This window comes from Papaver somniferum, chromosome 2 (assembly GCF_003573695.1).
Source record: "Papaver somniferum cultivar HN1 chromosome 2, ASM357369v1, whole genome shotgun sequence".
Classification (NCBI taxonomy): Eukaryota; Viridiplantae; Streptophyta; class Magnoliopsida; order Ranunculales; family Papaveraceae; genus Papaver; species Papaver somniferum.
Genome location: NC_039359.1, coordinates 72,866,649 through 72,880,945, shown reverse-complemented (window position 1 = coordinate 72,880,945; position 14,297 = coordinate 72,866,649). Strand labels below are relative to the sequence as shown.

General features: G+C 36.4%; 2 protein-coding genes across 6 annotated transcripts; one reads left to right on the top strand and one right to left on the bottom strand.

The window, feature by feature from the left end:
• Positions 1-3,566: 3,566 nt before the first annotated feature.
• LOC113353520 lies at positions 3,567-9,452 on the top strand. 4 transcript variants are annotated; one of them, XM_026597090.1, is made up of 7 exons: positions 3,567-3,692; positions 3,802-3,939; positions 4,263-4,912; positions 6,076-6,131; positions 6,387-6,463; positions 6,979-8,010; positions 8,498-9,452. In XM_026597090.1, the coding sequence occupies exons 6-7, from the start codon at positions 7,596-7,598 to the stop codon at positions 9,334-9,336; spliced, it is 1,254 nt and encodes a 417-aa protein (XP_026452875.1). In that variant the 5' UTR covers positions 3,567-3,692; positions 3,802-3,939; positions 4,263-4,912; positions 6,076-6,131; positions 6,387-6,463; positions 6,979-7,595; the 3' UTR covers positions 9,337-9,452. The 4 variants fall into 4 exon arrangements, with proteins under 4 accessions (XP_026452875.1, XP_026452876.1, XP_026452877.1 ...); XM_026597091.1 differs by adding an exon at positions 4,058-4,083 and having other exon boundaries at positions 6,076-6,281; positions 6,387-8,010; XM_026597092.1 differs by having other exon boundaries at positions 3,802-3,864; positions 6,076-6,281; positions 6,387-8,010.
• Positions 9,453-10,122: 670 nt separating this feature from the next.
• LOC113353519 (protein CHROMATIN REMODELING 25-like) lies at positions 10,123-13,167 on the bottom strand. Of its 2 annotated transcripts, XM_026597087.1 has the most exons (9): positions 13,106-13,167; positions 12,629-12,691; positions 12,236-12,540; positions 12,085-12,141; positions 11,905-11,991; positions 11,707-11,802; positions 11,512-11,562; positions 10,761-10,953; positions 10,123-10,430 (listed from the first exon to the last, which is right to left on the bottom strand). In XM_026597087.1, the coding sequence occupies exons 4-9, from the start codon at positions 12,088-12,090 to the stop codon at positions 10,411-10,413; spliced, it is 453 nt and encodes a 150-aa protein (XP_026452872.1). In that variant the 5' UTR covers positions 12,091-12,141; positions 12,236-12,540; positions 12,629-12,691; positions 13,106-13,167; the 3' UTR covers positions 10,123-10,410. The 2 variants fall into 2 exon arrangements, with proteins under 2 accessions (XP_026452872.1, XP_026452873.1); XM_026597088.1 differs by lacking the exons at positions 10,761-10,953; positions 12,629-12,691 and having other exon boundaries at positions 13,106-13,158.
• Between the last annotated feature and the right edge of the window lie 1,130 nt (positions 13,168-14,297).

The following is a 14,297-nucleotide window of genomic DNA, read 5'->3' as shown; positions in this document are numbered from 1 at the left end:
AATAACAGGTACGTAGCAGCTGTATAACGAATCTGTGCGGGGTCCCATACATCCTTCAAACTTCTTTCATTTGATTTTTGAAACTTCTCCTTAAGCAGGGTCAGCTTGATGGTCTTTGTCCTACTAATATTAGATACATAGAAGCTTTCCACATAATTATTGTAGTCCCAACCAAGTAACTTTTTAGTAAGATCGTGCAACTTCGTCCATTCTAGCTCAAAAGAATGATTATATCCTTCTGCAATTGATTTTCCGGTAACACTCAAGCCTAGAATGTTCTGGGCATCATCGGGGATCAAGGTCATCTCACCAAACGGGAAGTGCATGGTATCTGATTCACCATGATACCTTTCTACGAAGCAATTAACTGTCACAATATCTGGCTTCACATAATTTTCAACCAAAGAATATAGACCAGAATCCTTAACTATTGCTTGAACCTCTTCATGCTCCTTAGACAAATCCCAATGAGTTGCGGATTGGTTTCGGCAAACACGCACAGCCTTCGTATGATCCTACAATTAGGAGATAATACGATTAAGAGATTTTGTATAAATACAAAACAATACATCTGCGTACGAGCCCACGAGTCCTTGTCGCCAAATAGATACCCCGGATCATGAGAAGATGCACTCCGAATTTTACCACGATCAAGGTCGGGTATCATGTCATCAACATGAGGAATGTGCGAACCTTTAACTTTAACTTTTCCTTTTCCTTTCCCCTTGCCTTGTGTGGGTTGTTGACTTGGACCACCTTCTTCCACTACTCCTTGGCTTTGGTTTTATAATTGAGTTGGATCAATCTCATTATCTTCCTCCTCACTTTCCTCTTCATCTTTCTCATCTTGCTCATCTTCCTGCTTAACATTTCCGGTGGATTCACGGATTATGATTTTACTACGATCACGCCACTCTTCCAAATTGCCCCTCTTGTATCAGCACCCAAATGCTTTTTGTTTTTCCCTCGAGGAGGCAGAGACTGCGGAGTATCAAGACCATCTTTCCTTCTTTTCTTAGTGACAAAATCTTTAGCTTTTCCTTTGTTAGCCTCCTTTTTTTATATCTATTTCAAAAGAAGCACGAAATAAATATAAGACAACTAACTTTCATTTCTAATACCGGCATAGATACACCACATTACGGCATAAAATCATCACTACCGGCATCCTGGAAAAAATATCAAACATGCCAGGAGCTAATACCGGCATTGTAAATTCAAACGATTACATGCCGGGAGTATCTACCGGCATTGACAAATAAATTTTTAGGATGCCGGTACACTATAAGAAATTCCTGGATAAGAAAACACCAGTACCGGTAGTTACGTGAAATAAAAAGAAATGCCGGAACACAATACTGACATTGAAAAAAAAATTGTCGAGGATGCCAGTAGTAGTTCTAAAGTTTTTGGATACCAAAACTCAAGTACCGGCATGGAATCTAACCTAAAATGTACGTCGGTACAAATAACAAAATCCTTGGGTTTTCTGTTTATTAGAATCTTACTACCGGCGTACTCGTAAAAGTTCAAATCAATGCCGGTACTAGGTTCAGAAGTGGTGTTCATCCTAAATACAATGCCGAAACTAAGTTCCGGTGCGGTCTTCAACCTAAATTAAATGTCGGAACTGACTACCGGTGTGGTCTTCATCCTAGATTGAATGTCGATACTGATTTCCGGTATGGTATTCATACGAAATTGAGTGTCGGAACTATTGAAACTCAATTGTTTCAGTTAGGGTTTCGCGATTTTGACCTAAACCCATAGCTACAAATCGATTGAAACATTAATTAAACAGTTTTTAATGACTTACCTTCTCACAGAAGCCATATTTCTGAGCAATCAAAGCAAGCCTTTTCTCTAATTTCTGTCGAGAAATCGATTTTGATTTCGATTGGGCATCTGATTTCTTTCGTGGAGGCATTATTATGGGTTCGTTTTAATCGACGAAGAAATTTTTGAATTAATGATTAATCAACGATGAAGAACGATGGTGTGAACGATGAAGAAGATGAAGAATTTTTTTTTTTGAAACCTAACCTAACTGAGAATGTCGGAACTGATAGTGTAGAAATGGGGGATATTTGATTTGGTTTTGGATTTTAGGTTTTAGTTGAAAGGGTATAACAACCTTTTCATAATGTTTTTTAATTAATATAAGGGTGTTTTAGTATTTTCGGCCCCAAAACACCCCTTAGCAGACACCTTTGGTTGAGAGAAGTAATTCATATCCCCCAATTAGTTTTGATATCCCCCAATCGCGCGTTCAATATTAAAAGTTGTTTGGTTTTTCATTTTAACTTTTGACGTTTCACTTTAACTTATACTTTTTGGGCTATGGTTAATAAATGTGTGGGCTATATTTAAGAGAAGCCTTATTTACTCCATGCTTATGGGTATGCAATAAATATGAAGACACACACATTAATTTCAAAGAAGAGACAACATGCATGTGCAACGAATTTTAGAAGAATGTTCCAAAAAAAAAGAAAAATACCTCCTTTAATGATTGTGTAGAGAACAAAATTTCCTACCTTGATTGATTAAACAAAGCCTCAATTAGTTACAGCAAGGTGCTGATAACGTGATAAAGTAAAATGGTAAGACAAAAGAGGGAATATAGTATTAAAGAGAAGAGAAGAAGGAAATCAGTACTTCTTATTACTTGTCTACTTCCTCTTTTATATACATAAAGAGTACATGCACTAATGGGAGTTATGTGGTACACTTGTTGGTTAACAAAGACTAAACCTTGCATGTGTAAGTAGAAAGAGTGAAGTTTCCTACAACATATATTATATATTGTAATACCAACAACAAGCTGGCTTTGTTCATTGTTCCTCATGAAGTCTTTGTTCATTGTTCCTCATGAAGATAATGTACTGGGAACAGCAAAATATTCAAACGAATTGATGGAGAACAACAAAAAAAACTTTGCATTTTGTAAGTTTAAAATTGATAGAAAATGTGAAAAATTGACTCGCCCAGTCCAAATTACATTGGCGGAATTGTGGATTGGATTTGTCCAAAAAAAATAGACGTAATTTCAATTTCGAGGTGGTTTTTCATGTATATATCCTTGTTTATGTATAAAATAATAGGCAGGTTTGTGTGTAAATTTACACACAAACCTGCCTATTATTTTGTAACGGTGGTAGTATGATATAAAGGTATCATCAAAATAATTTAACAAGTCTAGTTACGGGAAGTAGGTTTACGAAGAAAAAAACTTATAAGACCCCGTTTTTTTTTCCTAATCCAGGATATTTAAATATTCTGCAAATATTATTATCTATATTATAAGGGACAATAGTGTTTTCCTATATAGACGGTGATCTACAGTTTGAACATATAAAGAACGGCCACGATTAAACTACCAGTATGTATCTACAGTTTGGACATATAAAGGACGGCCACGATTAAGCTACCAGTTTGTGTCTACAGTTTGGACATATAATAAACGTCTAAGATGGAACCACATATTGTAACGCTCTAATAACACCGGCTTAAACTCTTTCCACGTCTATTATTGTTACCATTGTCCACATTCAACTCCATGCGTTTCGAGTTTTCTCCCCATCAATGTGAAGCATTAAAATTCAGAAACCAATGTAAAACTAAATCTTCGAATCGAAAAACAAAGACGAGAATGATTCAGTCTATTATTTTGGGTTTTTTCGTTCTCCATGGTATATGCATTCTCTTCTTCTAAATTAGGTTCTTTCTACTTGGTCTATTTCATCTACTTCTTCTTGATTAGAGTTTGTTTTAACAATCTTTTTTGGTTATGTTGTTCAGTTAGGTTGATGGATTTGGTGGAAATTATGCTTAGAACGATGCCCCAGTAACATGTTGTTTAAGGTTTGGATTTCTCTTATTTTGGTGATTCAGGGTTAGGGTTCCTATTTCGCCTAGAAGATCATTGGATTCATACAGGTAGGGTATTCAGAAATTTAGCAATAACCAAATCGTCTCTTTGATAATTAGTTGGGATTTTTAAAAATCTGTCTTTTTGTGTTTCTTAATATTTCTAATTATTCTTAAAATTTCGCAGGTCGCAAGAGTTTGACTGCCATAACAGTTAATTTTATATATTTATTCCAGTAATTTGTTATTTGCATTTTTTTTTTAAATTTTCAATGGTATCTCGAACTCCAATTAGATTTTCTGCATTAGGATCTTGACCAATTGAATGGTTGCTTTTTATACTTTTCTGTTATTTGGGTACCAATTCTGATGTTGTTCTTTGATTTTTACAGCAAAAGCTACCAGATAAGCTGGACTTGGAATCATCATTTATCTTATGATAATACTTCGTTATTCGAGGGAAAATGCCACTGTTGCTTTGAGGCTTGGTCTGAAATAGCGTCCAGAAAGAAAAGCCAAGTAGCATGGAATGAGTTTTTTCATTGAATCTTTGATTATTGAGTTTTTTTTTTTTTTCGTTGCCAAGTATCTTCATCATTCTCAGTTCCTCATATTTTTTTTTAACTCTCCCGATCATAGATTCATAATGGTAACTTTTTCAGCCTATAACCCAAGTCCTTAATTTTGAGATTGTTGAGAAAGCATTAAAAATGGTTATTCATAGTTAATACAATATTCAGGAACACGAATCCTTCTAAAGGTGGCAAGGATCATCATTGTTATCGTAAAAAAGGCATGGGAATACAGATCGTAATAATGAAATATTTAGGAAGAGATTAGTCATTCGTTTTCAGAAGTATTAGGAGACAATGGTTATGTGATTTTACCAGGAAATATTAGAATAAAAAAAGTGAGTATTTTGAACTCATTGTCAAACTTGCAGATATATTGGCTTACCATAGAAAGAGAGTGGATCACATGAAAATGATGCACATGCACTCTGAAGTTTTCCAGTGCCAGAATTTTTTATTGATTCATAATGGTAACTTTTCATCCTATAACCCAAGTATCTTCATCATTGTTAGATTGTAATTTTGAGATCTCTGAAGACAATTTTGATTAGAACTCATAGGATGATTTGCATGAATTAGGTTATAATCCAAGAACAATAGGTAATATCTTTCAGGCTAAGGATGCGTGTGACGAGATGTTTTTTTCGACTATATGGGATTTTTAGGTTTGGCAAATGTTGTGTATGGATCAGCTTAAAAAAATCCGCTAGCATTTATTCCGACTAAAACTCACTTAGAGAAAATAAGCACAATAATGTTATATTCTTATTAATTTGAATTCCTTTTGCCAAGGAGGTATGTTTTTCAAGGGACAAATATTTGAACTGCAGCAGTACCTAAATGTCATAGTTACAGGAGACATGCACCACAATAACCTGTATAGGAAATTACTTTTAAGTTGCTTATTGACTAAAGTCAGAGGCTCAATTGGTGGAAATGACGCTTTTAGAAATGGGTTTCCAAGAGTGCCACCCCTAACCCCAACCTACCAAAAATGTCACTATATAACATTTATGTCCCTAATAGTATATGACCCTTAGTTGTTTGACATTATTTCCAACTTTCAAAAGTTAAAATAATTATTTTTTATGTGGTTTTTAGTGCCAGGGTACTATACAAAGGGTCCGGACTCTTTACCGAACCCTAGGCGTATATTAAAAAAATATTAGAAATCGTTTTTTTAATGTACTTAAGTATGAAGGGTCCCTTCAAGAAGGTCGGGACTCTGTACAGGACCATCTGGACCTTAGTTTGAGGACCTTTTAACTTGACCACCTAAGCGCCATGTAGGTGCCATGTAGATGACAAGTAGAACGAACAAGGTGAGGACCTTTTGCACCAGGGTCAGGACCTTTAAATAAGAAGTCGGGACCCTTAGCTAAGGACCTTTCTCAAGTCGACCACGTAGGTGCAATGTAGGTGACAACGGGGATGAACGAAGTGATAACATTTTTACTAGGGTCAAGACTCTCTATGTCGGGACCCTACCGTTTGACGGGACCCTAACGCTTCACCTTCCTTACACCCCCGTTACACCCCTCTTTTCCTTACATAACCCACCTTCATTCTTTTTTTGAGCGATTCATCTTCTTCTTCTTCCTTCTTTCATCTTTTTTTTCCTTTTTCATGACAGCTGCTACACCAGGAAAGCTAATCATCCAACTGAGATAGAGAAGGAAGGATTTATAGGTGAGCTTAACTTTTAGCTCTTTCAAATTCGATATTAAATTTGGGTTAATTTCAAACTCAAAGTTAGGGCTCTTGAATATGTATTGGGGATTCGAATCCAATACAGTGAAATAAGGTATTGCGGTTCTTGAATATGTACAGTGAAATAAGGTATGGGTTATCTTTAATTTTGTGGTTTGGTTACTTAATTTATGTAGGGTTCATGATACATGATGATCTTATAACTGATAGTATGTTATGTTTTGTGAAATGCAGTTGCTAATTTGTCGTCGCCATAATGATAAGCAAAGTTGTTCTCATCCACAGCGATGGAGAATGGGTGCACAAAGAAGGTAATGATAACTACAAAGGTATGACACATCTTGCAGGGGTACCTGATAAGTACACTTTTGAGGATGTAAAGAAGGCAGCAATGGATGTTCTAGGTTTCTTGCACCAACCTTGTTTTGATGTGTATAGCCTCATAGATGTCCCGGAAACCGCATTTAAGCAAAGGATTAAGATTGTTAGCGAAGAAATTTTGATTTTTTATGTTGGCCAGACATGTGGAGTCCCAAGCTTTTACACAATCAAATATGGAGAAGAAGTAAAAGTAGATATTTCTCCCGTAACTCCAAAACAACTACTGGAGATGACAGCGGATCCAAGATGCTTCCCCACACTCCCTTGACCCCTCTTAACAATCTGACGTCGAGTTACAGTGAGGATTATCAGTCCAAGAATGAAACCGCCAAGGGAGATGGTGGTGTTAAAGGCACTTTAATTTGTCCCTCTTAGTATTGTATTTTTGTACCATGTTTGTCCTGACCAAATTGTCACACTAATGTTGAATGTTTTGTTTTATCAGCGCGTATTAGTGGTCCAAAGGCTAGGAGATGTCTTGAACCAGTAATGACTTTATCATCCAAGAAACTCCGCTGTCTTCATGATGCGCCATCAAATCCAGCGCCAATACTAGATATTCATGAACTCCCAAAGGAAATGAAGTATAATGATCTACGTGTGGGTAACACTTTCAAAAGAAAGGAGGTGCTGAAACTTATTTTTGCAATAGCCAAAGTAGAAAGAAATTTTGAGTACAAAGCTTCTAAATCCGACAGCCAAAGGTTTATTGCCAAATGCAAAAACAAGACATGCCAGTGGCGTCTTCGAGCAGTTCCCTTAGATTCTTGTGGGTGGTGGAAACTCACAGTTGCGAACGATGTGCATACTTGTGAAAGCAACAAAAGGACTGACCCTGAATTGAGAACCAAAGCGGCCGCTGCTGGAATTGCAGAGCTTTTCAAGCACAAATTCAAAGAACTAGATGCGGCCTATACACTAAAACAACTGATTAAGGACTTAAAAAGGGAACATGGAGTGGTTATCAATTACCGGCAGGCATACAGCGCTTGCAAGCGCGGTATGGAGCTGATCAAAGGTAGCCCCGATGAATAGTACCAACACCTCGTTGGTTATAGTCACATGCTTGGTTTTCGTAACAAGGGTACTGTTACCGAGATTGTAACTGATTCGGATGATTCTTTTCTATATTATTTCTTTGCTTTTGGAGTATGTATTGAAGGATTCAAAAACTGTTTCAGACCCGCTTTTGCGGTTGATGGTACACATCTTACAGGGCCACGCCAAGGTGTTTTACTGTCAGTCGTTGGAATGGATCCCGACGAGTCGATCTATCCTATGGATTTTGTTGTTGTTGATTCAGAGAATAATGAATCATGGGAATGGTTTATGAGAAAGTTAGCCGAAGTACTTGGCGATAAGTATGCTATGAATGAAGATGTTGTTGTGGCAACAGACAGGCATCAATCGATCGGTAGAGCCATAAGGTTGGCATTTCCTTGTGCTAATCAAGTATACTGCATCCACCACCTTTCAGGTATTTAACAAGACTTTATATACTATAAATTCACCAGTTTTTTGTTTAAATAGATTTGGTGTTAGTTATCTGAATGGATATAACGTTAACTTTGATTTGTATTTAGTGTTGCTTATCAGACTGTAACTCTTTATATGTACGTATCTAGACAGAGTTATGAAGTTAGTTAGTTCCTTGTATCATTAGATACGTAGTTCAGATCAATAAAAATAGCATCTGGTCCCTTGTATCATTAGATACGTAGTTCAGATCAATGAAAATAGCATCATATTGCATATAATGTACTAGAGTAGTACCATATAGGATATATGCACACAATAGTGGTCACATATATATGTACAGTCCAAACAAGTTTTGTTGTCCAACCTTCTGTATGATACATTTCAGACATATATATATATATATATATATATATATATATATATATATATATATGCATGCTTCATGTTGTACTTATAGGTCAGTCCTGTAATGTTTGACCTTGCAGAAAACATCAAACAAACTTACCACAGCGCCGCGGCTTCGGTGGCATTTACAAGAGCTGCAAAAGCATTTAGCAATGATGAGTATGAACTTGCTATGAGAGACCTAGGTTTAGCCAGCCCCGCTGCTTTAAAATCTGTAGTGGATCTTGGACCGGAAATGTGGGCCAGGGTAAAGGCTAGAACAGGTCGTTTTACTCTCATGACCACAAACGCCTGTGAAACTTTCAATTCAAGAATAGCTGATGTTAAAGGTCTTCCAATCTGCTATTTAGTCTATTACATTCGAAGGCTCCTTATGGAATGGTTCTGCCAACGTAGACAACTAGCTCTTGATTGGCAAGATCCTTTGAGTAAACATGCACGGGATATAATCAAAGAACGGTGGGCTGTGGCAAAAAGTTTTGTGGCTTGCCATGTCGATGGGGACGAATATGAAGTGGACGAGGGTGACTATGAAGAGAAGCACACCGTGTATCTTGACCGAAGGTCTTACACGTGCAAAGTGTTTGACTATCAGCATCTTCCGTGTCCCCACGTACTTGCAGTGTGTGAGACATATAAAATAAAAGAAGAAGGCCTTTGTGGGAATTATTATAAAACATTTGTTTGGAGATATATGTATGAACCTAAAATCTATGGTGTGCTGAGCCCAGAAACTTGGGATGTCCCAACGGAGGTGGCAGAGCGGGTGGTGCTTCCTCCAAAAATTACACCGGAAGTTGGTCGTCGGAGCATCAAGAGGAAAAGGGCTGCCATTGAAAAACCTAGAAAGAAAAGAGGTTGTTCAAGGTGTCACCATACGGGGCATTATGCTAACATCAAACTTTGTCTCAAGGCTTAGAAATGTAGTGATTTTGGTTGCTAACATTGCGTACCTTGTTATGTTTGTTTGAAATAGTTTAGGCGGCATCATTAGTTTAGTGGTTTTAGTCATGTTTTCGTCCTCAGGATAAAAAAACACTTCTATCATACCTAATGGAAAAACACTTTCAATATAAAATAATAAACTAGTCAGACATTTGCTTAGACCATTCTTCATCACTTCCCTTTTCAAGTTTTGCGTTCTTGTGCCTTCGGATATCGTCCCTCATTGCACCATTCATCAGCTCAACAAGGGAGAGTGCTTCAAACAAACTCTGTCCAAAATTCTCTTCCTTGATCCATACGCCGCTTCCATGGAAAGGAATGACACATGATACCGGGGTTGAGATCCCTAAGCTCTTGCATTCTTCGTGTAACCGGCGATCCTCTTTTACTAACTCAAACCACTCGTTTACAAAATTGGCTGCCATTTTTTGTTATGTAGAAATTAGTTACTACACGCTTAGCAAATGGTTTTTTACGGCCAACAAACTCAACACCATCCGCCTTAACACCATTCCTCCCATATATGGTAGTATATTGATTTCTTGTTCGGTCAGTTGGGTTAAGTAAAGTTACGTCGGACTGTTGAGATGATCCTGCCATTTTTTCGGATGGTTTGAGATATTTATTAACCAAAAGTACCTAATAACAGTGATTTTCTTTACCCTAAGCACAAACGAAGATGAAAATGTTGTCTATTTATACTTATGTTGGCAAACATATATAGAATTTAATGCCAACTAAATATAGTTGGCGCCTCCCATGTTCACCTCTCATCTCATGTTTAACCGAAAACAAAAAAGAATTCATTTTCCTGCTTTTGACTAATTGTAATTAGTCAAAAAGTCTTCTTTTCCTATTCTTGGGAATTACCCTCTGCATAGGAGTTTTCATATTTTCCAATTAATAGTAATTTTCTTGCCGCTGCTTTCGACTAATTGTAATTAGTCAAAAAGTATTCTTTTCCTAATATTCTTGGGAATTACCCTTTGCAAAGGAATCCCTTATTACTGGCATGTTTCCATGTTTACACACATTGACCACATTCCCTTCAAATCCTCTCATCTGTACCTGGAAAGTGAAAACCAATTTCTTTATAAGGGGACAAACCAAGCCTCTCTCACTATTAAAAATTGTGCAGAAAAATGATCCAATAAGGGACAAATTATTGCCTCTCTGACTAAAATAGAGTGCAGAAAAAGATCCAATAAGGGAAAAATTGTTGCCTCTTTTGGGAAGTAAATACTTATTCAAAATTCAAAGCAAATGGGTGAGTAGTTTATCAAAACAAAGAAAAAGAAAATTATAAACAAATTCAAAATCAAAGCAAATGAGTGGGGTAAGAAGATGCTTAACCCAGTCTACAATTCCATATATATATATAGAAACCAATGAACCTACCAAAATCAGCTAATGAGGATTCTTCAAGTATGTCTTTAACAAATATGGATACTTCTGCCAATGGAGTTTCGGAAAAATGTTTTTCTAAAATGGACAAATGAAAAGAAAAAAGACCTACATTTTTGGAATGTATAAAATGGTTATATAACTCTAACTGAAGAGGACTCAACTTGCAACAGACAACTTCAACTATCTGCAGACAAATTCAATGCAATAAACTTCAGGTGTAGTACAAGTTCAGATGAAGCAATTTATACATTATGGCTACTAGTATCAAGCAGATCAAGGAATTACTGTGTTATCAAACAAATGCCACTCTTGAGAATTTGAGATGATTAAGATAAGGGACTAACTGACCAAGTGACCAATTTCTAGTGATGATTAAGATAAGGGATAAAGTATCATATGTGAACGTTCACATTCCAGTGATGTTCCCGGAACAGATAGCGTAGCCTTTAATAATCAAAGAAACACTGATATCTCAATGATGTTGCTTGGTACAATCCACGAAGCGTGTATTTGTACCTTATTTCTGATTCGCTGGGGTCATGCAGGTGGTTATTTACTCTTATAGTGTCCCTAAGTCTAACCTACACTGACTCCACCTACGTAATGTTAAGGACAAACTCATAAAGGTGAAGATGGGGTGCAAACTGTATCGAAAATATCTTGTAACATCGCAAAACTGAAAACTATCAAAGGCGAAATGGCATTGCATAACACATCAAGTAGACTGAAATTGCTGAATTACCTTTGGTGGTAGATAATTTGATAGCAAAGCATTGGTCCTCCTCAAAATAAACTGAAATGAAAATCCACAAGAGTAGAAAAGACGAGGTTAACTGCTGCTTATTCGAAAACCACAATAGTAGAAACAGACAAATAAAAACAGAATATCACAAGCTCGGGGGATGTTTAACTGTTTCACACACTGAAACAAGATTACCTGATTTACTTTTGTGCTTAATTCAGCAGACCGCTCAACGCTAAGATTTCTCTCTTCTTCTGTTGTTGTAGGTTCTCTTCCAGAAATGATTGGTGACTTCATTTGATGAGTTCAAAAATAGATGAAACGTTACATTGCCAGCATCTATCAGCTAGATTATTAATAACAATGAATACAAAAAAAAGGCAATACACTCACCTCATAGTATCGTCGAAAATATGCAGCATCCCCCAAGATTCCTGGATTGGTAAAATTAACCATCGCAAAGAACTCTTCCAGATCATTCTGCCATTAATAAACAAATCAACATAGGTAAAACTATGTTATCAGAGAGACATAAATTCAAGTACAACAAGAAGCTAGATTAAGGACTATTACCTGCATCGGGGTCCCTGACAATAATATGCGTCGGTTGCATGAAAGACCATCTAATGCCTGAATTCAAAACAACCATCTTCGAGTTAAGGATAGACAAACAGTATTTTATACATACCATGATAATACAAGGAAAGATATATGATAATTGTACCCGATTTGTTAGTGTCTAGACTGTGCGGTCACACACCCTCTCCGGATTCTTCAGATTGCCATAACACCAAAGGCTCTATTCCTTCAGGCAGAGTCACACTTGGCTCCGGAGTGTCTTTCTCAGCACTTGGGGTATCCGTATGGTTGCTTATTCCAATTACCACTGGTCTTGATGAACCCCATGGTACAAATATTTTGCTAGACTGTGTTATGTATTCCGGATTAAGAAAAGAAAGACAAATTGCAATCATTTGAATATTGGTCACAATTTCCTTCTTAGCATCAACTTGGTATTTTTTCTCTGACCTACAAAATCAAAAAACCCAAGAAATCAAATTACAAAATGAAGAAGAAAAATTGAAATTGAAACTACAAATTGAATATAGTTTGTTACCAGATACCAAAATCACCAGTAGCAAAGAGTTTAATCCAAACCCCCAATGATCTTGTGATGAAACTAAAGGGAAATTAGAATTAATTGAGATTTAAATCAGAAGTTGCAAATGGACAGAAAAATGCCCTAGAAAACATTGAAAATTATACCAACATAAACACGAACTAAAACCCACAGAGAATGTTCAAAAACTAAAGATTAGATGTAACGTTATCACCAAGAACAACACAAGATCTCCATAGTCATCAATCTTACAAAAACCCCTTAAAAATCTTGTTTCAGAACTCTAAAACTATTGAGAAAATAAAGATAGAAAGAATACATGAACCCTATGCAAAAGAAACGATTGTAATAACGGAAATACATGAGAAGAAAGAGCAAGGAAAATCAGCCTTCAACTCAAGAATCACTATCACAGTTGAAGGCTTCAATGAAACATAACACCCAATTGAACAGATCGAACTCCACTGATTATACCTAATTGAACAGATATAGCTCCAACTGATTAGATCGTCTTCTTCTTGTTCAGAAGAATTTGCAGCTTAGGGTTTTAATTGGAGGCGGAGCTGGAGAGAAGAACCGACCGAGAAAAAGAAAGAGAAAAAGGGAAGTGAGGGGAGAAAACATCTTTAGGTTTTTGTATAAAAAAAATTGAACGGTACAGATTTAGTTAAGAAAACTAATACGGATTAGGGATATCTTTGGACGGTAGGGGTTTGATTAAAGATTGTCATGTGGATCAAGGCAAATGTGTTTTCTTTGTGTTCTCTTTGTGATTTCTCTTTGTGTTTCCGGTTTAAATTTCGACTAGTCACATAAGTCATAAAGTAATTTTAACAAGTCATACAAGTCATGAAGTAGCTTTAGTTCACACTAGTAGACTCAAGAAGCATAAAACTTATGAAGATCAGTGTCGATTCGAAATTCAAATATGAACCAAGAAGCATAAAAACTTTGCATGATACATCATCAAAATCGATAAAAATGAAGCTCAGTGTCGATTCAAACTTCAAATGTGGTATAACATCATACAAACTATGAACCAAGAAGCTTCGGGAGAGTTCTGACTTCAAACTAAGCATGATACATCATCAAAATCGACAAATATGAAGCTCAGTGTTGATTCAAAATTCAAATGTGGTATAACGGCATACAAACTATGAACCAAGAAGCTTCGGGAGGGTTCTGACTTCAAACTTAGCATGATACATCATCAAAATCGATAAATATGAAGCTCAGTGTCGATTCGAAATTCAAATATGAACCAAGAAGCATAAAAACTTTGCATGATACATCATCAAAATCGATAAAAATGAAGCTCAGTGTCGATTCGAACTTCAAATGTGGTATAACATCATACAAACTATGAACTGAGAAGCTTCGGGAGGGTTCTGACTTCAAACTTAGCATGATACATCATCAAAATCGATAAATATGAAGCTCAGTGTCGATTCTAAATTCAAATATGAACCAAGAAGCATAAAAACTTTGCATGATACATCATCAAAATCGATAAAAATGAAGCTCAGTGTCGATTCGAACTTCAAATGTGGTATAACATCATACAAACTATGAACCAAGAAGCTTCGGGAGGGTTCTGACTTCAAACTTAGCATGATACATCATCAAAATCGATAAAAATGAATCTCGGGGTCGATTCGAACTTCAA